This window comes from Jaculus jaculus, chromosome 1 (assembly GCF_020740685.1).
Source record: "Jaculus jaculus isolate mJacJac1 chromosome 1, mJacJac1.mat.Y.cur, whole genome shotgun sequence".
Lineage (NCBI taxonomy): Eukaryota > Metazoa > Chordata > Mammalia > Rodentia > Dipodidae > Jaculus > Jaculus jaculus.
In genome coordinates this window covers 102992417-103018377 of record NC_059102.1, presented here as the reverse complement: position 1 = coordinate 103018377, position 25961 = coordinate 102992417, and the positions used below count along the sequence as shown (strand labels likewise).

Sequence of the window (25961 nt, the reverse complement as noted above, 5' to 3'; positions counted from 1 at the left end):
GGACGTATGTTAGGGCTCCCCTAGGGCTATGTCAGCCCTTCACTATAGAGTCAAAAGACAATCTCATACAACTTTTTGTGGTGGTTTTCTTGTTCCTACTTTCTCTAGCCATTCCTTCACTTTGCCAGGAGACTGGGTCTCATGATTCTTTTGTCCCTGAAGAATAGACCAATTAATGTGAAAAGAGCAAACTATGAGGTCATCACCTTTCCTTGACTGCTGCCCACAACTGTTCTCCTGTCCCCCAAGGATCAAACCCAGGGCCTTGCACAGAGAGCAAACCCTCTACCACTGAGCTACATCACCAGCCCCACAACCATATTTAATGGGCAGTGTGTCTCAAATATACCTCTCTACATTGGGAAAATTTATGGTACTGTCTTATCTTTAAGTATTGTTCCTAAAAAATGCACAAAGGATTATTTTGCTTGTCAACTTACTGTTTTATTGTCATCATTGATATCCTCGGTCTACAAAACTTAGTGTTATGTAAGCAGGAGGACAGCTGAGATGAGGAACACTGATATAAATTATAGATACCTGACACAGTTACCCTCATAAACATTTACTGACTTGAAACAACAGCACTTGCTGGCTCAGGTATCATGCTTCATCCTGTCACTTCCTGCCCACTTAGGTGTCATGCATGTGTTGGTTCAAGTGTCTTCAAGTGATATTCAGGTCACCTTTAGGCTCACTTAGACATGGCCACTTTTAACCTGCCCACACAGCTGGTGGCTTCATTTTTTGGATAGGGTTTTCCTTTCTTTATTTCTTCCTTTTTCTTTTTCTTTTTCTTTCTTTTTTTTTTTTTTTTTTTGTTGTTTTTTGTTTTTTGTTTTTTTGAGGTAGGGTCGCACTCTAGCCCAGGCTGACCTGGAATTCACTATGTAGTCTCAGGGTGGCCTTGAACTCACAGCAATCCTCCTACCTCTGCCTCCCAAGTGCTGGGATTAAAGGTGTGTGCCACCACGCCCGGCTTTTTTTTTTTTTAAGGTAGTGTCTGACTCTAGCTCAGGCTGACCTTGAACTCTTGGCCATCCTCCTACCTCTGCCTCCTGAGTGCTAGGATTAAAGGTGTGCGCCACCACACCTGGCAGGTTTTCCTTTCTTGAGGGAAGTTTTCCACCAGCACAAGACCCGGAACTCCTTTGCCTTTACCAAGGCCTCACTGCCTCAACATGTTGCCAAATATTGGATTCAAGATTTTTTTTGTCAGTCAATTAATGAGTATATTTCTAGTTTCAGAGATTTGCTGGCTTTTAAATTATTTTTGTTTATTTACTTGCAAGCAGAGAGATAGAAGAGAGACAGAGAGAGAGAGAGAAAGAGAGAGAATAGGTACACCAGCCCTCCAGCCACTGCAAACAAACTAAATGCATGTACCACTGTGCATCTGGCTTTATGTGGGTATTGGGGCATCTAACCCCAAGTCCATAGAGGCTATTCAGGCAAGCACCTTAATCACTAAACCATCTCTCCAGCCCCCTGTTCATATTTTATCATTATCTACAATTGGTACCAAAGATCACACAAGAAGAACTGAGCTTGGTTGTACACAGATGATTAAGATTATACACAGTACTATGCACAATACAACATGCGAAAGTGCGCATGGCCCTTCTTTGGTATTTATGCAGGAAAGCTCAGTGGCTTAAGCCTTCTGGTATGATGTAGCTGGTTGCTCTCACCCTAGGTCACTTTTCCTATCTTTCATCCTTTCTTCTCTCCTTTTTTGGCTCAGACTGAAGAATGCTTGGTGTCTCTTGTTGATCTATAAAGCTATATTACCTTATGAAATTCTTTTCCATTTTATTTGACATTTATGAAGAGAAACAGGTTAAGCTTTGGAAGTTTTTGCATAGATACTAGTTTTTTAGTATTTTTGTAAAAATTAATATTGAGAACTTATCATCGATGCATGAATCATGGCACACAGGTGCTTTACATTGTGTTATCCACTATATAGCTGTAACTGGCCTAGAACTCAGTATATTGACCAGGCTGTCCTCAAATTTGTGGTGATCCTCCTGCCTCTGAGTACTGGGATTGCAGGTATGTGCCGCCATGCCTAGCTGTAAACTCCCTACCACCACCAGTGACAGGACTAGAATGAGGCCCTGGTTCAAAGAAGAAAAAAAAAAAAAAAAAAAGAAAAAGATAGAAGTGGGAGAATAGCAAGGAAGAACTGGACTAAATCAAGACTGTGTCAGATTTAATTATAGCAATGAGCCCACTTCTGTAGTACCGGCTTTCTGTATCAGTTAGCTTCTCATTGCTGAGACCAAAATAGCTAACATAAACTTAATGGGGAAATTTTTGTTTTTTAAATATTTTATTTATTTATTTATTGGAGGGAGAGAGAGAAAGAGGCAGATAGAATGGGCATGCCAGGTCCTCTAGCCACTGCAAACAAACTTGAGATACATGTGACTCCTTGTGCATCTGACTTATGGGTCCTGGGGAATCAAACCTGGGTCCTTAGGCTTCACAGGCAGGTGCCTTAACTGCTAAGCCATCTCTCCAGCTCTTTTTGTTTTTTCAAGGTAGGGTCTCACTTTATCACAGGCTGACCTAGAATTCACTCTGTAGTCCCAGGCTGTCCTTGAACTCACAGTGATCCTCCTACCTCTACCTCCCATGTGCTGGAATTAAAGGTGTGTGCCCAGCTTGGGAGGAAATATTTATTTTATGTCTTAAGTTTCAGTGAGTTCAGTCTACCATAATGTGGAGTGTGGAGTGGCGGAACAAAGCAGTCCATGTCATGATGGGCCAGGAAACAGAGAAAGGTCAAATCTGGCACTCTGCTAGCTTTCTCCTTTTGTTCTACGTGGGCCCTCAGCCCATGACATTCATTCTACATTCAGGGTGGGTCTTTCCTCTCAGCTAATCTAATCCAGAAACTCTCAGACATACCAGGAGGTATACTAACCACTTCCTGGGTGATTCTAAATTTAGTCTAGTTGACAATGAATATTACTGTCATAAATATAATTCTAAAACTTGGTTGTTTTTGTTGTTGTTGTTTCAGAGAGAGAGAAAGAGGCAGGGAGAGAGACAATGGGCACACACATGCCAGGGCCTCCAGTGCTGTAGACAAACTCCAGATACATGCTCCCCATTGTGCCTCTGATTTACATGGGTCCTGGGGAATAGAACCTGGGTCTTTTGGCTTTTCAGGCAAGTGCCTTAATCACTAAGTCATCTCTCCAGCCCCTAAAACTTGGTTCTAAATCTCATAGAAAATATTTTTTTTAAAAATATTTTTGTTCATTTTTTGATTATTTATTTGAGAGTGACAGAGAAAGAGAGAGAGAGAATGGGCACACCAGGGCTTCCAGCCACTGCAAACGAACTCCAGACACGTGTGCCCCTTGTGCATCTGGCTAACGTGGATCCTGAAGAAACAAGCCTCGAACCAGGGTCCTTAGGCTTCATAGGCAAGCGGTTAACTGCTAAGCCATCTCTCCAGCCCTCATAGAAAATCTTTGAAGATATAACTATTGCTTATACCATTAGAAGAACTTTTTAAAACTTTTTAATTTTTTATTTATTTATTTTAGAGAGAGAGATATACAGAAATAGGCAGATAGAGAGACAGAGAGAGAGAGAGAATGGGGGTGCCAGGGCCTCCAGCCACTGCAAACAAACTCCAGATGCATGCACCCCCTTGTGCATTTGGCTAACATGGGTCCTGGGGAGTCAAACCTGGGTCCTGTGGCTTTGCAGGCAAGCACCTTAACCGCTAAGCCATCTCTCCAGCCCAGAACTGACTTTTAATTAGTTCAAAAAATTTACAGGTGTGCATAGTGGTGCACACCTGTAATCTAGCACTTGGAAGCCTGAGGTAGTAGGATCTCTGTGAGTTCAAGGCCAGTGTGGGAGTACATAGTGAATTTCAGATCAGCCTGGACTAGAGTGAGACCCCACCTTGAAACGCAAAAAAAAAAAAAAAAAAAAAAAAAAATTAAGCACTTACCCCTGCTTGTTAAGATATTTTGAAGGCTATTGTTAAGTTTTGGCTCTGTCAATTTTCAGACTCTTGAATTGGGAAACTATGACTGCTCAAACAGAATATAAATTAAAATTCTTTAAAAAATTCTTTGAGGAAGGCTGGAGAGGTGGTTTAGCAGCTAAAGCACTTACCTGCAAAGCTAAAGGCCCCAGGTTCATTTCCTCAGGACTCACGTAAACCAGATGCATAAGGTGGTGCATGAGCCTGGAGTTTATTTGCAGCAGCTGGAGGCTCTGGCACACCCATATTATCTCTCTCTCTCTCTCTCTCAAATAAATAAATGTTTTTTTAAAAAATTCTTTAAGGAGCCAGGTGTGGTGCCACAAACCTGTAATCCTAGCACTTGGGAGATAGTCAGGAAGTTCACTAATTGGAGGTCAGCCTGGGCTACATAGTGAAACCTTGTCTAAATACATACATACATACATACATACATACATACATACATATGATAACATGTATGTATGGTTAGTTGTATTTTCAGTGGCTGGAGGCCTGAGACTTCACCTCCTTCCATCCTCCATTCCTTTGTGGTAAGAGGGATCCCAGTTAGTACTGACTCACAAGCACAGGTGAGTGAGTATTGGTCTCAAGGGAGTTAGAGACTCATGATCATTGAAATAACTCATTGCTTCCCTGTTCCTACATATTAGCCTTAGCCTCCTTCATGTCTGCATCCTGGTAGAACAGGTAGATGTGATCTGTCTGTCCACGCTGCACATTTCTGCTGTTTGTTTCAGTTACAAAGATAGATGAGCATTATGAGACCTTGCTTTGAAGCTAAGTTATGCCCTGAGAATTTTAGTTAGGCTAGATCCATCAAAGACATTAAAAAGGAGCCTGTGGAGAGACGGCTTATAGCTGTTAAGGCATTTGCCTGCAAAGCCAAAGGATCCCGGTTTGACTCTCCAGGGCCTACGTAAGCCAGGTGCAAAAGGGGGCACATGCATCTGGAGTTCATCTGCAGTGGCTAGAGGACCTGGATTGCCCGCCCGCCCTCCCTCTCCCTCCCTCCCCCCCCCTCTCTCTCTCTCTCTCTCTCGCTCTCTCTCTCTCTCTCTCTCTCTGTTTCTTTCTCTCAAATAAGTAAATAAATAATTTTTTTTTTTTAAGCCAGAAGCTGGGCATAGTGGCACATGCCTTTAATCCCAGCATTTAGGAGGCAGAGGTTGGAGGAGTGCTGTGAGTTCGAGGCCACTCTGAGACTACGTAGTGAATTCCAGGTCAGCTTTGGACTAGTGTGAAATCCTACCTTGAAAAACAAACAAACAAAAAGATATTAAAAACAGTCTAGGGAGGGAATTAACATGGGATATTTTTTATAATCATGGAAAATGCTAATAAAAATTAAAAAAAAAAAAACAACAGTCTATGAGATCAAGAAGTAAATGAGTTCCTGAGCTATTCAGTGTTCTTCCAGAAGACTAGTATCCTCATTGTTTTCATTGCTGTTGGGTATTTGCTCCGTATGATTTAGTGTCTGGGCAGTTTTCCACCTGGACAGAAAGCACTGCAGTATACTAACAAAATTATATGTCTGCTATCTACTGCTTACTTTTCAGGTGATTTTAAAGGGCAGCAAGGAGCGCAGCACTGGGGCCACTGGAGTTAATGCAGACTCCTCCCGGTCCCATGCTATCATCCAAATTCAGATCAAAGATTCAGCCAAAAGGACATTTGGCAGGTGAGCTGGAAACATGCAGGGAACTGCACTGTCTGCCTTTCCTCATGCGACTTTGAAATGTGTATTATCTATACAGGACAACCCACTACCTTGGGGTCTTCATTTCAGGAACATAGAGCAGTGTTGTTAGTCCTGAAATAAATCATTGTACTAAAGTGCCATCAGCTGATTAACCATGAAGTAATGACCTATTGTTGGTCAACCTTAAGTTATTAAAAGGGACATTGATTACTTCTAACATGAAATACAGTATCAGCAGAGAAACAGCAGGGAATGCATCTCAGACAGATTGAAGGCCATAACTGAAGAGGAGGTTGGTAATCCATTTCTTCTTGAAAGAAGTCGTAAGACAATTGGAACCATTCATTGCTTCTCTGGTGCTATCTTAGCAAACTCTCTGCCATGCTGATGGATGAGCCTATCTCACCTCGGAGTAATGAGTCTTCCTTTTCTTTTTCTGCCTTTTTTTTTTTTTTGAAAGTAGCCTATAAAAGTTTCTATTTAATTATCTTAGTTACCTAAGTGATTTGCATTATGGCCTTTTAGCCTTATGTGAAAAATACTTTAATTTTTTTTAGTTTAAAAAAAATTTTTTTGTTCATTTTTATTTATTTATTTGAGAGTGACAGACAGAGAGAGAAAGAGGCAGAGAGAGAGAGAATGGACACACCAGGGCCTCCAGCCACTGCAAACAAACTCCAGATATGTGCACCTCCTTGTGCATCTGGCTATCGTGGGTCCTGGGGAATCGAGCCTCAAATCGTGGTCCTTAGGCTTCACAGGCGAGCGCTTAGCTGCTAAACCATCTCTTCAGCCCTACTTTATTAATTTTAATCATACTTCTTCACAAGTGATTAGAGCCAGTGGAAGTGTCTTAGTGAACAGTATCATCAGATAGAACCTCATGATATTTTTTAAATTATTTATTTGAGAGCAAGAAAGAGGCAGATACAGAGAATGGGCATGCCAGGGCCATCAGCCACTGCAAACAGACTCCAGATGTATGTGCAACCTTGTGCATCTGTTTACGTGGGTCCTGGGGAATTGAACCTGGTCATTTGACTTCACAGGTAGATGCCTTAACTGCTAAGCCATCCCTCCAGCCCATTGTATTTTTTTTAGGAAAGCTCACAGTAATGTCTTTTCTTTCCTGAGGATGAGCCCTGGTTAATTTCTTCCTGAGTTCACAAAATGTTATCTAATTGTAAAAATAGTCTAAAGCCCCAAAGAAGTCATTCCTGTTGTGTCTTTCTCCAGGATCTCGTTTATTGACCTGGCTGGCAGTGAAAGAGCCACAGATGCCAGGGACTCAGACAGACAGACAAAGATGGAAGGTGCAGAAATAAACCAGAGTCTTTTGGCTGTAAGTTGGTTGAAATCTGAAAAGCCTTGTTGAGAAACTGTGCCCCTTCCATGCAGCCAGAGTCATGTAGCAGGCATGCTCATCTGGCAGTGGAATTCTGGATCCCACTTGAGGTCTGCAGGCAGCTTTGCTACAATGCTGGGTGATGCATTGTCTTTCCCTGTCTTCTTGTCCTCTGGTCAATCCCAGCCAGTTGGGAGAAGAAATATTCCTACAGTTGCTAAGTGGTTATTGTAGAAAGCTTTCTTCCCTCTAAAGGTTTTTTGTTGTTGTTTGTTTTGTTTTAATGATAAAGAGAAAAAGCACTCCAGACACATGCACTACCTTGTGTACGTGTGTGATCTTGCACATGCATCACCTTGTGTGTATAGCTTATGTGAGATCTGGGGAGTCAAACATGGGTCCTTAAGCTTCACAGGCAAGCACCTTAACCACTAAGCCATCTCTCCAGCCCCACTCTAAGTTTTAAAATTATATATGTCAAGCATATAAATGTAGAACAAACTATAATGATCTCTCATATCCTTGTCACACAGTTTCAACAGTTACTAGCAATTGAAATACCTAACCATCCCCTGGTTTGATTATTTTTAAGGAAGCTAGTCATCAAGTCATTTCTTCTATAAATACATCATAGCTCAAAGAAAGGGACTGTTTAGCCATGTATGGTGGCACACATCTTTAAACCCTGCACTTGGGAGGCAGAGGTAGGTGGATTGCTGTGAGTTCAAGGCCACCTTTTATTTTGGCTTTTCTAAGGTAGGGTCTCACTCCTAGCCCAGGGTGACCTGGAGCTCTCTTTGTACTTCCAGGCTAGCCTCAAACTCAAAGCAATCCATCTACCTCTGCCTCCTGAGTGTGGGGATTAAAGGCATGAGTCACCACACCAGGCTTTATTTTTTAATATATGCTTAAAACTATTATCATAGCCAGGCGTAGTGGTATATCCCTTTGATCCCCACACTCGGGAGGCAGAGGTAGGAGGACCCTGTGAGTTCAAGGCCATTCTGAGACTACATAGTGAATTCCAGGTCAGCCTGAGCTAGAATGAAACCCTACCTGAACCCTCCCCCAAAAAAAAGAAAGAAAGAAAAAAAAGAAAACTATTATCATACCTTTACTGTTACCTATTACCCATTAAGTATTAAAATGTCTCTAGTTGTCCCATTGTTGTGCTTTTACAATTGATATGTTCAGGATGCAAACAGTGTCCTGTATCATTTATCTCTTTGCCCTCTTTTTTTTTTTTTAATTTTTTCTATAACAGCACACTTTTTTTTTTAGAGGTAGGGTCTCATTCTAGCTCAGGCTGACCTGGAATTCACTATGTAGTCTTGAACTCACAGAAATCCTCCTACCTGTGCCTCCCAAGTTCTGGGATTAAAGGCATGCTCCACCACGCCTGGCTTTTATTTATTTTTGTATTTTTAATAAGAGAGAGAGAATTGGCACACCAGGGCCTCCAGACACATGCACCATCTTCTGCACATGTGCAACCTTATGCACTTGTGTCACCTTGTGCATCTGGCTTATGTGGGATCTGCAGAGTTGAACATGGGTCCTTAGGCTTTGCAGGCAAGTGCCATGAGCACTGAGCCATCTCTCCAACCCAGCTCACTCTTTTAAATTGTTGGTTTTGGTTTTAGGAAAAGAAAACTGAGTCACTCATTCCACATCTTGACTTGGGTTATTGTATACCCATGTTGATGGAGTTTAGGAAGATAGTCTTGGATAAAAATGTTGGGGAGAAAGAAAAAAAGTAAGGAGTTAGCTGGGCATGGTGGCGCACACCTTTAATCCTAGCAGTCAGGAGGCAGAGGTAGGAGGATTTTTGTGAGTTTGAGACCACCCTGAGACTACATAATGAATTCCAAGTCAGCCTGGGCTAGAGTGAAACCCTACCTCAAAAAAGAAAATAAAGGAAAGAAAGAAAAAGAAATAAATAAAAAATAGCCAGGCGTGGTGGCACACAGCTTTAATCCCAGCACTGGGAGGCAGAGGTAGGAGGATCGCCAAGAGTTCGAGGCCACCCTGAGACTATGTAGTGAATTCCAGGTCAGCCTGAGCTAGAGTGAGACCTTACATCGGAAAAAACAAATAATAATAATAATAAGGTGTGAGCACACAGCATACTGGTCACCCTCAGAGTTGTCCTTCTTGTGGACCTGCAAAGGTATTTCTTGTTTCTTTTCTGAATATTTCCCTTGGCTCCCTTGGTGTTTAATAAAGTTCGTGACCCTTCTGATCTTATTCAGCAGAATTAAGAAGGACCCAAGGGGGCTGGTGATGTAGTTTAGAGTGCTTGCCTAGAAGGCACAGAGCCCTGAGTTTGATCCCTAGCACCACCTGGAATCCTAGTACTCAGGAGGTAGAGGCAGGAGGATCAATTCAAGGCCAGCCTTGGCTATCTAGACTAGAATGGGATACATGAGATAGTATCAAAAGAAAGGAAAGAGGGCTGGAGAAATGGCTTAGCAGTTAAGGCATTTGCTTGCGACGCCAAAGGACCATGGTTCAATTCCCCAGGACCCATGTAAGCTATATGCACAAGGTGGCACATGCATCTGGAGTTAGTTGGCAGTGGCTAGAAGCCCTGGTGTGCCCATTCATTCCCTCTCTCTCTCTCTCTCTCTCTCTCTCTCTCTCTCTCTGATTACAAATAAATAATTTTTTAAAAAAAAAAAAGAAGGAAAGATGAGCTGGAGAGATGGCTTAGCGCTTGAGGCACTTGTTTGTGAAGCCTAAGGACCTGGGTCCGATTCTCCAGGTCCCACATAAGCCAGATGCATATTGTGGTGTATGTGTCTAGAGTTAGTTTGCGGTGGCTAAAGGCCCTGGCACGCTCATTCTCTCTCTCTTCCTCTCTGTCCTTCTCTCTGTCTCTAATAAATGCATAAAAATAGATAAATCATCCTATATGAACCCCTTCCCCCAAAAGAAAGGGCTCTCTCCCTCACTACCGCTGTGCCAGACTGTGGGGACGGAGCCCAGGCCTAGGCTTGCAATAAAGAAACCAGTTGCTTTTGCAAATAAATAAATAAATCAGAAAAAAAAGAAAAAGAAGGAACGAAGAAAAAGAAAGAAAAGGACCCAAGGATTTCTAGGTGTGGTGATGGCCATACTTGGATTTAAGGGATAGTTGTAACTTAGGGTTAGTGTTTGGTTACCATTTCATCTCATTGGAAAATCTCTCTAGTGCTAATGATTCAGAGTATTGGATTGCTTAATAAGGAAGGCTATTACTAGGTATGGTGGTGCACACCTATAATCCTAATATCCCAAAGGCTGATGCAAGAGTATCATGAGTTTGAGGCCGGTCTGGATTATATAACCACAGTCTTGGAAGGAAAAAAAAAAAAGTATATTGCTCTCTTGAATGGAGTTGGGGCAGACTTGGGTGATCACCACAGCAACTGTCAAGATGAACGTGTCCTGTCCTTGGTAGACTGTCAGCACTAATACTTCCAAGGGATTATTTCCTTGTCTTTCTCTCTTCCTTTTCATTTACTGTCTTTTAGCCTAGATGTGTGACTCAGAAGTAGGTGGTTTCTCTTCCCTCATCTTGCCCTTCCCACTGCTGCCACTATTTCAGATGGCCATATTGTCCCTGGAGGTCCACATATCTAGGACTCTGCCAACCCTAGTGATGTCCAGTGAGTACTCCTGAGGGGCAGAGTCCAGAAACAAATGACATTCCCCTGCCACAGCCTCTCCTCTTGAAAAATATGTGATAGAGCAAGCTAATTTCTCAGTGCCATTCCACCTAACTCTAGAATTCCTCCTATCCCACACAGTTTATACCTATTCTGCACTTGTAGGTGTGCATGTATGAGTGGAGAGAGGAAGAATTGGTTATAGATATTTTCTCTACTTGAGCCCATCAGTAGTTGAGAAGACTGTGAGGAAAGAAAGGAACAGATAAGCCCACATTACCAGGATGTGAGCTTGGACTCCAGTACCTAAGGGTTCCTGGGTTTATCTGCCCCCCATTGCTGACCCAGGGCTATTCTAAGATCATAGCCTTGTAAGCTGGGAGGACTTTAGCAAGGAGACACAGGATGGTTTTCCTAGTCTCCTTTAGTTTTACTTGTTAAACAGAAAAGCACAGGGCATTTTGATTTTCTTTTTGGGGAGTTGAGTATACTTTAGGGAAAATAAACTTCTTATGGATATAGCATTGGATCTGTTATTTATTTTCCACATGGTATTTGATGTACTGTTATTCTCCACTTTGCAGCTTAAGGAGTGTATCCGAGCACTGGACCAGGAGCATACTCATACTCCCTTCAGGCAAAGTAAATTAACCCAGGTAAAGTTAAGCAAGACCTTTGAGTTTGAGTTTCATTAATTGTTCCTTCTCCTAGTTCTTTGTTGGTAGAACATCCACTATCAGCAAGACATACTGGGGAAACAGAAAGGGAGGATCATATTCCCTCCGGTGATCTCAGACTACTAGGCCTCAATAGAGGGCAGACTCAAAGGCTTCTGCAGCATCAGGGCAACTGGGTTAAAAAACAGCCATGCTTTTCTTGTCACTGCCTTTCCATGTGTTTCTGATGTAAAGAATGTTATGGCCAGGTGTAGCTAGGGGGCTGAGGCAGAGGGATCACCTGAACCCAGGAATTCAAGACCAGCCAGGGAAACATAACAGTAGTACATCACAAATTCATAAAATAAACAATGATATTCTGGGCATGGTGTGTGTACCTGTGTTCCCAGCTACTCAGGAGGCTAACACAAAGATTGCTTGAGCCCATGAATTTGAGGCTAATCTGGACAACATGGCAAGACTGCCACCACCAACAACAAAAACAACAGTGGGGTAGAGGCTCAATGGTAGCACTTGCCTCATATCCTAGGTTCAATGCCCAACAGTGAAAAAAAACTAACTATTCATTTAGTTGAGCGTCTCAGCTATACTTGGTACTCTCATAAATATACTATCTAATGTTTGCATACAAGATAAATGAGGCTACAATTAGAAATAAAGCTATGATTGCCTATTTTTTTCAAGCATTTTTCCCTACTATATAGAAATGTAGGGGTTGGAGAGATTGTTCAGTGGTTAGAGGCACTTGCTTGCAAAGCCTGATGGCCTGGGTTCAATTCCTGAGTATACACATAAAGCCAGATGCACAAAGTTAATTTGCAGTGGCAAGAGACGCTGGCATACCTATTCTCTATCCTCCTTTCGGTTCACAAATAAATATTTTTGTTTGTTTGTTTTTGAGGTAGGGTCTTACTGTAGCTCAGGCTGACCTGGAATTCACTATGTAGTCTCTGCCTGTCCTCGAACTCATGGTGATCCTCCTACCTCAGCCTTCCGAGTGCTGGGATTAAAGAAAGGCATGCACCACCACACCCAGCCAAAATTTTTTTTTTAAATAATTAACAACTTCCATGATTGCCAGCTAAAAAGTGTAGCTGTATGCTAAAAATTGTTTGGGGGGGCGTATTTGGTTTTCATTTTTTTATTTGTTTGCAAGCAGAAAAAGGAGAGAAAATGGACGCACCAGGTCCTCCAGCTGCTGCATACACACCTTGTACATTTGGCAGTACATGGGTACTATGGAATCAAACCTGGGACTTTGGGCTTTGTAGGCAAATGCCTTAACTGCTAAGCCATCTCTCCAGCCTTTTATTTTATTTTTATATTTTTATTTATTTGAGAGGGAAGGAGAGAGAGAGAATATGGATGTGCCAGGGCTTCTAGCCACTGCAAACTCCAGATTCATGTGCTACCTTGTGCATCTGCCTTAACTGGATCCTGGGGAACAGAACCTGAGTCCTTTGGCTTTGCAGGCAAGTACCTTAATTTAGCAAAGCCACCTCTCCAGACCCTTTTTTTTTTTAAATTTACTTACTTATTTATTTTAGTTTTTCGAGGTAGGGTCTTACTCTAGCTCAGGCTGAATTCACTATGTAGTTACAGGGTGGCCTCAAACTCACAGTGATCCTCCTACCTCTGCCACCTGAGTGCTGGGAACAAAGGTGTGTGCAACCATACCTGGCTACAGAAAGAATGGGTGCACCAGGGCCTTCAGCTGTTGCAAATGGACTCCAGATGCATGCCACTTTGTGCATCTAGCTTTATGTGGATACGGGGGGACCAAAATTGTGTGGTTAGGCTTTTCAGGCAAGCACCTTTAGTGCTGGACAATCTCTTCAGTCCCTAGAAACATTTTATTTATTTATTTATTATTATTTTTTAGGTAGGATTTCATTCTAGTTCAGGCTGACCTGGAATTCACTATGGAGTCTCAGGGTGGCCTCGAACTCATGGCGATCCTCCCACCTCTGTCTCCTGAGTGCTGGGATTAAAGGCGTGAGCCAACACACCTGACTTTTCATTATTTATTTATTGTTGCCCATAATGGCCTCAAACTCACTGTGTAGCTTCCTGGGATAATAGACATTTGTTACCACACCCTGTTTATGTGGTACTAGAGATTGAACCCAGGACCTTATGCGTGCTAGACACTGTGCTAGTTGAGCTAAACCCCACCAGCACCAAATTACTACTTTTTAATTGCAGTAAAAGATATAACATGAAAATTACTATCCTTCATTTGTAAGTGTACAGTTTTGTGGCAGTAGCATGAAAAACTTTACAAATTGCACAAAAAAACATGCTGGCTATGGTAGCTCATGCCTGTATCCCAGGACTCAGGAGGCAGAGGTAGGAGGATCATTGTGAGGTCAAAGCCAGCATGGGAATAGAGAGTGAGATCTAGGTCAGCCTGGGCTAGATTAAGACCCTACCTCTAACAAAACTAAAAAATGGGGCTGGAGAGATGGCTTAGCGGTTAAACGCTTGCCTGTGAAGCCTAAGGACCCCGGTTCGAGGCTCGGTTCCCCAGGACCCACGTTAGCCAGATGCACAAGGGGGCGCACGCGTCTGAAGTTCGTTTGCAGTGGCTGGAGGCCCTGGTGCGCCCATTCTCTCTGTCTCCCTCTATCTGTCTTTCTGTGTCTGTCGCTCTCAAATAAATAAATAAAAAATTTAAAAAAAAAAAACTAAAAAATGGTTGGAGAGTTGACTTAGCAGTTGAGGTACATGTCTGTGCAGCCTAAAGACCCAGGTTTGACTCCCCAGAACCCACATAAGCCAAATGCACATGGTAGTGCATGCGTCTGGAATTCCATCTGCAGTAGCTAGAGGACCTGGTGTGCCCATTCTCATTCTCTCACTTTGTCTGTCTCTCTGATAGATAGATAGATAGATAGATAAATTTATTAACTAAAATAAAATTAAAAATTTAACACACTCCTTAGCCAGGCATGGTGGCACACACCTTTAATCCCAGCACTCGGGAGGCAGAGGTAGAAGGATCGCCATGAGTTCCAGGCCACCCTGAGACTACATAGTGAATTCCAGGTCAGCCTGGGATAGAGTGAGACCCTGTCTCTGGGGCAGGGGGAACCCTACCTCAAAAAGCAAAAAAAAAAAAAAAAAAAAAAAAATACATTTAAAATGGGCTGGAGCCAGGCATGGTGGCGCACACCTTTAATCTGAACACTTGGGAAGCAGAGGTAGGAGGACCATCATGAGTTCAAGGCCACCCTGAGATTACATAGGGAATTCCAGGTCAGCCTGAACTGTAGTGAAACTCTATCCAAAAAAAGTGGGAGGGGTCCCCTGGGAAGATGTCTCAGTGGTTAAAGGGACTGCTTCCAAAGTCTGCTGGCTCAGTGTTCAATTCCCCAGACATCTATGTAAGATTCATGCAGGAAGTGGCACAAGCACTAGGTGTCTATTTGCAGGGGCAAGAAGCCCTGCCCCACCACATACATAGAAATAAATAAAAATTAGCACTGATCGAGCGTGGTGGCACACACCTTTAATTTCAGCACTTGGGCGGCAGAGGTAGGAGGATCACCATGAGTTTGAGGCCACCCTGTGATTACATAGTGAAGTCCAGGTCAGCCTGGGCTAGAGTGAGACCCTACCTCAAAAAATAAACAAACAGGGCTTGAGAGATGGCTTAGTAGTTAAGCACTTGCCTGTGAAGCCTAAGGACCCCAGTTCGAGGCTCGTTGCCCCAGGACCCATGTTAGCCAGATGCACAAGGGGGCGTGTGCATCTGGAGTTCGTTTGCAGTGGCTGGAGGGCCCATTTTCTCTCTCTCTCTCTCTCTCTCTCTCTCTCTCTCTCTGTCACTCTCAAATAAAAATAAACAAAAAAATTTTTTAAATAATAAAAAATATAAACAAAAAAATAAACTAGCACTTGGTACATCTAGAAAGTAACAGTAGAAGTAGAGATGAAAACCCGATGCAGTGGCACACACCTTTGATCCCAGCGCTCAGGAAGCAAAGATAGGAGGATCATTGTGAGTTCAAGGCCAGCCTGGAGCTACGTAGTAAGTTCTAGGTCAGCCTGGGCTAGAGTGAGACCCTGTCTCTGGGGGGTCAGGGAATATAGATGGGGAGATAGCTCATTCAGCAAAATATTTGCTGGACAATAGTTCATATCCCCAACACCCACATAAAGGCTGAGCATGCTAGCACATATCTGTAATCCCAGTACTGGGGAGCTTAATCAGTGAACTGCAGGTTCCGTGAGAGACCCTATCTTGAATAATAAGGAAAAAGGGTGTGGTGGCACTCAACTTTAATGTCAGCACTCAGGAGGCTGAAGCAGGAGGATCTCAGTGAATTTGAGTCAAGCCTGGACTAGAGTAAGAGACTGCTTATAAAACAGAAAAAGCACCCAAAATAATACTAAGTAAAGAAGAATGATGGATGAAGATACTCAATGTTGATCCTGGAAACCCTTCCTGATTCTGACAATGCATTTGTTTTGTTATTTATTTATTTATTTAAGAGAGATACAGAAATAGGCAGGTAGAGAGAGAATGGGCACATCAGAGCCTCCAGCCACTGCAAACGAATTCCAGATGTGTGTGCCCCCTTGTGCATCTGGCTTACGTGGTCCTGGGGAGTCAAATCTGGGTCCTTTGGCTTTGTAGGCAAGCACCTTAACTGCTAAGCCATCTCTCCAGCTCAGGTTTGGTTTTCTTGATGTGTATGTATGTTAGTTGTTTGAGTGGACATGGATGAGTGACACCATGGCCTTTGTGTGGAGCCAGAAGACAACTAGGTGTCAGTCCTTGCTTCCACTTTGTTTAAGGCGTAGTTTCTTGTTGTTCAACATGGTACTTGCCAAGATAACTAGCCCATGAGCTTCCAGAAAATCCTTGCTTCCCTTCTTGCTGTTAGTGCATTGAGATTACAGATGCCTGCAGTAGCATCCAGTTTTTACGTGGAGTATGGAGCTACAAACCTGGGTACTCACACTTACCTGCTGACCTGGAATTCAATATGTAGTCTCAGAGTGGCCTCAAACTCACAGGGATCCTCCTACCTCTGCCTCGTGAGTGCTGGGATTAAAGGCATTGTGCCACCACCCCCAGTATAAATAAAATATTGTATAAAAACAGATAAATAAATTATCAAGCTGGGGAGATGGCTCAGTAGCTTACGGTATTTGCTTGTTAAGCCTGTTGGCCAGAGTTTGCTTCCCTAGTCCCTACATAAAGCCAGACGTGTTAAAGTGGCACATGTGTCTGGAGTTCACCTGCAGTGGCATAGGCCCTGATATGGTGTGCCCATTCTCATTCTTTCTCTTTTTCTCTCTCATAAATAAAATGAATTCAAGTTATTATTTCCAAAAACATGTCCCCATTTTATTAGAAAAAAAGGAGAACTTCTCTGGCAGGGAAGATGGTTCATGGGATAAGAGCTAGGTGACACCAAATACCTGTGAGCCCAGTTCTCTGTCTTTTTATTTATTTTATTATATTATAATAATTTTTAATCTTTTTAATTTTTTTTTTTTTATTTTGAGAGAGAGAGAGAATTAGCACACCAAGGCCTTAGCCACTGCAGTCTATCTAGTGGACCTATGCAACCTTGTACTTGCCTCACCTTTGTGAGTCCTGTTTACCTGGGATCTGGAGAGTTGAACATGGGTCCTTAGGCTTTGCAGGCAAGTGCCTAAATGCTGAGCATCTCTCCAGCCCAAGAAGCTGGATTTTAATATAATGGTTATCTTCTACTTTGTTTATTTTTATTTATTTATTTATTTATTTATTTATTTATTTATTTATTTATTTATTTGAGAGAGGCAGAGAGAGAATAAGCACATCAGGGCCTCCAGCCACTGCAAATGAACTCCAGATGTGTGTGCTACCTTGTGCATCTGGCTTACATGGGTACTGGGAAATCAAGCCTTGAACCAGGATCCTTAGGCTTCACAGGCAAGCATTTAACTGCTAACCCATCTCTCCAGCCCCTTGTCCTTCTACTTAGTATTTTATGTTGATATTCTTGTGTATGTGGTATGGTATGTGTGTTTAGTGTATACACATGTGTGTGCTTATGCATGTGCCCTGTGTACACATGTACAAAAGCCTGAGAACACTGAGTGTCCTCCTCTATCACTTTCCATTTTTGTTTCCTTGAAATAGAGTCTCTTACTGAACCTGGAGCTGCTGTTTTTCAGTCAGATTGGCAGACCAGTGAGCCCCAGAGATTCTCCTGTTTCCACTCCCCACAGAACTGGGATTACAGGACTGGGAAGCTGGCTCAGTGGTTAAAGGCACTTATTTGCAAAGCCTGCCAGCCTGGTAGCCACAAAAAGTCAGGTGCACAATGTAGTGCAAGTACCTGAAATTCAGTAGAAAGAGACCATGGTTTGCCAATTTATAGTCTGTCTCTGTACAAATTTTTTTAATTAACAACTTCCATGATTATAAAAAAATATCCCATGGTAATGCCCTCCCTCCCCCGAGTTTCCCCTTTGAGACTCCATTCTCCATCATATCCCCTCCCCCTCTTAGTCAGTCTCTCTTTTATTTGATGTCTTGATCTTTTCCTCCTCTTATGATGGTCTTGTGTAGGTAGTGTCGGGCATTGTGAGGTCATGGATATCCAGGCCATTTTGTGTATGGAGGATCACGTCGTAAGGAGTCCTACCCTTCCTTTGGCTCTTCTTTCTGCCACCTCTTCTGCAATGGACCCTGAGCTTTGGAAGGTGTGATTGAGATATTTCAGTGCTGAGCACTCCTCTGTCACTTCTCAGCACCATGGGGCCTTCTGAGACATCCTAAGGTCACTGTCATCTGAAAAGAAAAAGTTTTCTAACCAAAAGTGAATAATAATAGCATTAATATATGTGTATGAACATTAAGAGAAATGCTTACTGGGCAGTTTGGTGAGCATAGTAAATACTTTTAGCCAGACACCAGCAGACGTTATACTCCTAGGGTTCATGACTACCCCTGTTACAAGTTTTCAGTATCAGGGATATATTCCCTTTCATGGAGTGGGCCTCTAGTCAAATTAGAGGGTGGTTGGTTTCCCCCATAACAGACATGCCACTATTGCAGCAGTTGGCTCATTTGTCTTGGCTGTCCAAATATAAGGCTTTCCAGTGTTCACTGTTGCAGCCCCCCTTTTTAAAATTATTTATTTATTTACTCTGGGTTTTTGAGATGCCATATTTTGCGTCTGGTTTACATGGGTACTGGGGAATCGAACCTGAGTCCTTAGGCTTCACAGGCAAACACCTTTAACTGCTAAGTCACGTCTCTCCAGCCCTGTGTATTTTTATTAGGCTGGGGGTGGGGTGGTACACACCTTTAATCCCAGTACTCAGGAGGCAGAGATAGGAGGATGGCTGTGAGTTCAAGGCCACCTTGAGAATAGAGTGAATTCCGGGTTAGCCTGGGCTAGAGTGAAACTTCACCTCGAAAAATCAGATACATATATATTTGCAAGCAGGAGACAGAAGGGTGCACCAGCACCTCTAGCTGCTGCAAACATACTCCAGGCACATGTACCACTTTGTGCATCTGGCTTTTAAGTGGGTACTGGGGAGTCAAAGTATGGCTGTTAAAGCTTTATAGGCAAGTGCTTTTACCACTGAGCCATCTCTCCAGCCCCGCATTTTCTTTCATTCTTTCCTTTTTTTGGGGGGGGGGGTTTCCGAGGTAGGGTCTCACGTTAGCTCAGGCTGACCTGGAATTCTCTATGTAGTCTCAGGGTGTCCTCGAATTCATGGCGATCTTCCTACCTCTGCCTGTCAAGTGCTGAGATTAAAGGCGTGCACCATGCCCAGCTCAGGCTTTCTTAATCTTATATTTTTTTCTAGAGGTTTGTTTGCCTTTCTCTGATTACTGGTGAGATAAGTCCCTTTTCTGAGCTTATTGGTCATTTGTATTTCTTCTTTTGAGAGATTCCTTTTATATACAAAGAGGATCTATGGCCAGCGTATGCACATAAATAGTGGACATACCCTTTGTTAGCTGACTCTGATCATTGACCTGCGTTCTGGTTTGAACAGGTCTTGAAGGACTCTTTCATTGGCAATGCTAAAACTTGTATGATTGCCAACATCTCACCAAGCCATGTGGCAACTGAACACACGCTGAATACCTTGCGCTATGCTGACCGGTAAGTTAGCCCCCAGATAGCAAGGTGTATGTGTGTATGATGTATTTGTACATGTCTCTCATACACAAGGATCTGACATTGAACTCTACAGTCCTCTTATTGGAGCAACTGGCAGTTTAAAGAATGTGATCTATAGGACAAAAGCCTTTTTTTATTTGGGCAAGCATGGCAATTAAAAGTTGACACATTTCCCAATTCAGGATTTGGCTCCATTAGTAGCTTTTCAATGGCAACTGAAAAATGAAGTGTTAATCTAGTGTGGTAAACTCAATGAGTTTTTCTTCCTGTTGATATCAGCCCTAAGTATAAGAAAATATGTGTTTCTTGTCAAGGAAAAATCATTTACAGGCATGTAGGTCCAGAAAGAACCAACCTGGACATGTCAGAAGGATAAAGTAAGGCCCACTGAAAGACAGGAACTTTCCATGGGCTTATTAGAAGTTGGTAGCTCCTTGGCTACCTGGTCAGGCCTCTTTTTTTTGAGGGGACTTTTGTATCTCCCATCATCCCTCCCATCTCTGCCCTGTAGTTAGTCATGTGTGTGCTCAAGTAGTAAGACATTTTTGATTGTCATGACTGGGGAAAAGCATTCCTGGGATCCAGAGAGCAAGGATGCTGTTAAACATCTTCAATGTGCAGAATAGCTCCCTACTATAAAGCATTTATGTGGAACAAAATGTCAATAGCTAAGAAACCCTGAAAATAGACAATTCATTTTTCCCTTAGTAAGAGTAGCACAATTCCACTTACTTCTGGAAGTTTTGCTTCCTGAAGTACCTAGCATTTTTGAGGTAGGTTTCTCACTGTATCCCAGGCTAAATGGAATTCACTCTGGATTCTCAGGGTGGCCTCGAACTCACAGCAATCCTTCTACCTCTACATGCGTGCTGGGAGTAAGGGCATGCGTCACCATGCCCAGCTCAAAGAACTTTTCTTTTTCTTTTTTTTTCTTTTTTTGGTTTTTTTTAAAATTATTTATTTATTTATTTGAGAGCGACAGACACAGAGAGAAAGACAGATAGAGGGAGAGAGAGAGAATGGGCACGCCAGGGCTTCCAGCCTCTGCAAACGAACTCCAGATGCGTGCGCCCCCTTGTGCATCTGGCTAACGTGGGACCTGGGGAACCGAGCCTCGAACTGGGGTCCTTAGGCTTCACAGGCAAGCACTTAACTGCTAAGCCATCTCTCCAGCCCTTTTTTTGGTTTTTTTGAGGTAGGGTCTCACTCTAGCCCAGGCTGATCTGGAATTCACAATGTAGTCACAGGCTGGCCTCAAACTCACAGTAATCCTCTTACTTTTGCATGTGCTCCCACAACTAGCAGATACTACTATTTTTTTAATATATTTCATTTATTTATTTATTTGATAGAGAAAGAGGCAGAGAGAGATAGATGATGGGCACACTGGGGCCTCCAACCACTGCAAATGAACTCCAGATGTATGTGCCTCCTTGTGCATCTGGCTTACATGGGTCCTGGAGAATTGAACCAGGATCCTTTGGCTTTGCAGGCAAATCCCTTAACTGCTAAACCATCTCCAGCCCTAGATGTGGCTTTTTTTAATTAAAGTACAGTGGGGTACTCATGCTAAAATAAAATATATCCTTTCCCTTTTATTTTCTCTCAGATTAGAAAAAAAAACAACATACAATCCTTGTCATACTCTTCTTGGGTTTGTTTTTCCCTAAAAGCTATAGAAAATTAATTTAAGTGCCAGGTGGGGTGGCACACGCCTTTAATCCTAGCATTTGTGAGGCACGGGTAGGAGGATTGCCATGAGTTTGAGGCCACCGTGAGACTACATAGCAAATTTCAGGCCAGCCTGGGCTACAGTGAGACCCTACCTCGAAAAACCAAACAAAAGCCGGGCAGGGTGTCGCATGCCTTTAAATCCCAGCACTTGGGAGGCAGAGGTAAGAAGAGCGCCATGAGTTCAAGGCCACCCTGAGACTACACAGTGAATTCCAGGTCAGCCTGAGCTAGAGTGAGACCCTACCTTGAAAAAACAAAACAAAAATGAATTTCAGACACGTAATAATTTTTATGCACTTAACATTAAATGATTATTTATAGGGTCAAAGAACTAAAGAAAGGCATTAAGTGTTGCACTTCAGCTCCCAGTCGAAATCGGACTTCTGGAAACTCCTCTCCAAAACGAATTCAGAGCTCTCCAGCTGCCCTGTCAGGGGACAAATGTTCTCCAAAAAAAGTTAAGCTGGGGCTTCAGCAATCACTCACTGTGGCTCCTGGCTCAACAAGAGGGAAGGCCCACCCTCTGGCCTGTCACTCACCCAACATCCCTTTTACCTCTGCACCTAAAACACCCGGTAAAAGGGGTGGCTCCAGAGGAAGTCCTTTACAAGAGTGTGCCATGAAGGCTAGCCCTGTCAAAGAAACCATGCGGTCTGGACATTTGCCCAAAAAGAGTTCAGAAGAGTCAGTACCATTGTGTCCTGAGAAAAATCAAATTGGCAACAAGACTGACCTTGGGTGGGTAAGTGGGGCCTCAGGCCCAGGAGAAGGCCTGATGCATGGCAAAGTACCTGCCAAGTATAAAAAGGTTCAGACTGTACAACCAGTACAGAAGCAGCTGGTGTCCCGAGTGGGACTGTCCTTTGGCAATAGCCTCCACTTAGCAGAGAACCATCAGGTCAGCAAGGTAGGTACAGCTGCCAAGCTTGTTTCCGAAGCATGGACAAACATCCCTCTTCATCAGAAGGAGAGAGAAGAGCATTTGCGCTTTTATCACCAGCAGTTCCAGCAACCACCTCTCTTCCAACAGAAGTTAAAATATCAACCACTAGAGAGATTTTTATGCCAACACAGGCCCCCTGAGAGTCAGCTCCAAAATGAGACTGTCCCTCCCTCCCACCCTGCCTCTGAGAACCATGGCGGGGCACAAGCGCAAGTGGAAGACCTTGACGACAGTGATTTTAGTGAAGATTCTTTTTCACATTTTTCCAGTCACAGGACCACAAAGCGGAGGAGCACCCTGGAGAAGAGTGAAAGTTCATTCTTTCTTCATCAGAATGGGGCATCAGGTCCCGAAGAGCAGGTGGCACAAAGGCGGCAGTGTTTGCTTTTTAACTCCAGGACAGATGGTGATGAGAAGGATCCAGCTGAAAGCTGGGTATGTTCTGAGGGCCACATGACAAGCCACAGAAGAGCAACAGTCAATCAGAGCCACAGCCCAAGTGAGATGTGCTTGGGCTGGAGCAAAGAGGAGGGCTCTGCCTCCTCAGTGCTTTCTCCTAGAGACAACCTGGAAGAGAAGCCTTCCTGCTCACAGGTAGACTTCATGTACCACCAAAGAAGAGCCTTTGTCACACAAGAGGCCTTCAGAACTGAGGTTCCTGGACAGGCAGAAGGCAACTTGCTTTCCTCAGGATGTGGCTTGTCTGCCTCACTATCACACTCTGTAGTTTCCAGAGCTCCAGACCAAAGAGATACAGTCCCCACACCACTGAAAGAAATTAGTAAAGACAGCCCAACTCAGGTGCTAAAAACTGTGAAAAATAGTACTCCTTTCCAGGAAGACTCTGGAGAGCAGTTAGGCACATGCCCTGAAAATGCTTCTGGACTTATGGCTCCTCTCACTGTGTCCCTCTTAGATACTCAAGATGAACAGGACCCTTTTCCCTTGGAACAGCTGGCCCAGGATGGAGCTGTGCATGGTCTTATGGCTGAGACCATAGAAGAGCCAACTGTGGGCCACACGGTATCTTATGATCAAGAGACAGCCTTGCCAGCATCTTCAGCACCTGAGCACATGTGGCTGTCCTCATCTCCTCCTGATAATCAGCCTTGCTGTGATCTACCAGCTCTGTCCCCATCACCCATTCATCAGAACCCACCCAAAACACTGTCCAGCAGGGAGGCTGACTTGGGCAAGGCCTTCCAGAGCAGAAAGCCTGCACCTTTCCCCCAGAAAAATATGAACAGTGAGCAGTATGATTCAGATGCTGTGGAGACTAGGCTAGGTGGTTCCTGGGCTTTCTCAGGAAAGCTCTCCACCTTATGTACTAGGGAATCTCATTCAGGACCTTTCTTCACCTCACATGCAGGAAGTAGTAATATAGCTGCCCATCCCTGGGCACAGGAGACAAAAGATCCTACAGGACTCAATTGGCAAGAGCTTGGTTTGTCTACAGAACCCATCAAGTTGCCCTGCTACAATGGGGACATTGCATGCCTCAAATGTGGGCCAATCTCAAGGTGTTTAGCATCACCAGACACTCCTCTGACCTCAAGCTACTCTTCTAAGACCTCAGAAACACTCTGTCCACCCACGCTGGAGCAGGCACAGTAAGTTGAACTTTCTCCATAAAACTTGAATCAGTTTTTGGTGCACTACTCTCTCCTCAACTTAATGTTTTGTCACACACACAGAGGCCAGGCTAAAAAAATAACAGAGCTTGTTTCTCTAGATAGAGTCTTGCTGCTCTGTGTTTTCCACATCTCAGTAGTCTGACAAAAGGTAGAACATTCAGCTTCTAACTCAGACCCTCCACAAATAGAAATGAGAACAGACCTTGTGTCAGATAGTCTAGTTGTCACACCCTCGGCAGCCTCTTGGGAGAAGCCAAGGGACATAGACTGCTCCTTTGAAGCAGCATCCACTGTTTCCTTCAGGGTAGCTGGGGAGGCAGGGACAGCTTGAGTAGCTCATCTGTTCTGCATCTTGTTGGTACTCCCTATTCCTTTGACTAGTTCTGAGAGCAGAAGGGAGTGATGACCTGGCCCTTGTCAGAGCCTTCATCATATTGGGCAGACAGTTCCTAGCCTGGACATAAGGTTCAATTTCAGAAGGCTGTCCCTGAGAGGATGGGAGGCCAGGAGGATCAATGTTCTCTCTGGTGTTCTCAGACAGATGGTCATCCGTGCACACCAGGAACAGCTGGAAGAAATGGCCGAGTTGGGCTTCAAAGAAGAAGCTCTCAGAAGCCAACTGGCTTCTAATGTAAGTAGCTTTGATTGGTCACTTCAGGGCTGTTGGGAATTAACCTGTGGGTTATTTTGATGGTCATTTGTTGGTATATATAGCATAAGTTCTGCTGTCACTACTTGAAGTGAGGCCTTGTGCCTCCTCTGGCCACAGCCTGAGTTTGGGTGCAGATGGAGGATGGTGCCACAGTGCCTATTCCCAGGCTAGATAGCCTCAGTACTTAGCCCCTCTGCCTTCCTACTGGCTTATTGAGCCCCTTTCTATAACTAGCAGTGACCAGCCTGCTGCCTACAACATGCATACCAAAGAGAGGTATTTCTTCATAAACACCTCTTCTCCCAGAATGTCCCACCTAGAAAGTGTCTTAGATTCAGTAGGTGTCCACTGCCCTAGTGACACACAGGTTTTCCCCCTGGAGGGTTCTGAAATGTTTCTTGGAAAAGAGAGACTGGAAAAAATGATCTGGCAGAGGGCTGGCAAGAGAAAAAGCTCCATTTGTCTTCTTTTCTCTCAGGATTTTGAAGATTTTGTGACCCAGCTGGATGAAATCATGGCTCTGAAATCCAAGTGCATTCAGAGTCTGAGAAGCCAGCTGCAGCTATACCTCACCTGCCACAGGCCCACTGCAGGCAGCCCTTGAGAGAAAGGGTGTCTTAGGGAAAGCCTTACACTGGACAGACTGTTCTAGACTGTCTGGGGCTAGAAGAGGCTCCTGCCAGGTCCTCTGGGCACATACTCCCTGTCCTGCCTTACCCCAGCCAGACATGACCTAGGATGGGCCTCAGATACTCCTTCAAGAACAGGCTTCTCTCTCTCTCTCTCTCTCCAGCTTCAAGTTCTGGAGAATCTGTAAAGAGAGAAGGGTCAAGCTGAGGATCTTTATGTCTACTCCTTTTCCTTGGGGTTTGAAAAGCATTTCCTTTCCTGAGCCTGTGTCTGTAGGAATACATTTGGATATAATTAACTCTGGAATGTCCCTGAGCTTGAGGATCCTCAGAGGATGGCCAGTGATAACCTGCAAGCCAGAGGTCACAAATTAGGGAAGACAACATATTGACTTCTGTGCCTTTGTCTTCAAAGACTAACTGGTGCTTGGTGGGCAGCAGTGGGGTGAGTTCTCCCCACCACTAGATCTTGGAAATTTAATTCTGGAAAATAAAATAAATAAACCTTAATGTCTTTTAACAGCAAACTGGGACAAGCTTTATGTTTACAGCTCCCCTTGCTTCCTGTTTTTTTTTTTTTTTTTTTTTAATGTATTTGAGAGAGGGGCAGATACAGAGAACGGATGCTCCAGGGCTTCCAGTCACTACAAATAAACTCCAGACGCATTTCCCACCTTGTGCATCTAGCTTTATGTGGGTACTAGGAAATCGAACCTGGATCCTTAGGTTTTATAGGCAAGCACCTTTAACCACTAAGCTATATCTCCAGCCCCTGTGGTTGTTTTGAGACAGAAGAGGGTGCCCATGTCACTGTATTTTTCTTTACCCAT

The 25961-nt window shown here is 43.7% G+C and overlaps 1 protein-coding gene across 1 annotated transcript in view; it reads left to right on the top strand.

Moving 5' to 3' along the window:
* Positions 1 to 25640, top strand: part of Kif24 (kinesin family member 24) — a 112499-nt gene extending 86859 nt beyond the window's left edge. The window contains exons 7-13 of the mRNA XM_045141502.1: positions 5578 to 5699; positions 6957 to 7062; positions 11300 to 11371; positions 19412 to 19521; positions 21595 to 23826; positions 24388 to 24481; positions 24981 to 25640. Of these exons, the coding sequence (XP_044997437.1) occupies positions 5578 to 5699; positions 6957 to 7062; positions 11300 to 11371; positions 19412 to 19521; positions 21595 to 23826; positions 24388 to 24481; positions 24981 to 25106 (2862 nt within the window). The 3' untranslated portion in view covers positions 25107 to 25640. The remainder of the gene's footprint in view (positions 1 to 5577; positions 5700 to 6956; positions 7063 to 11299; positions 11372 to 19411; positions 19522 to 21594; positions 23827 to 24387; positions 24482 to 24980) is intronic.
* The last annotated feature ends 321 nt before the right edge of the window (positions 25641 to 25961 follow it).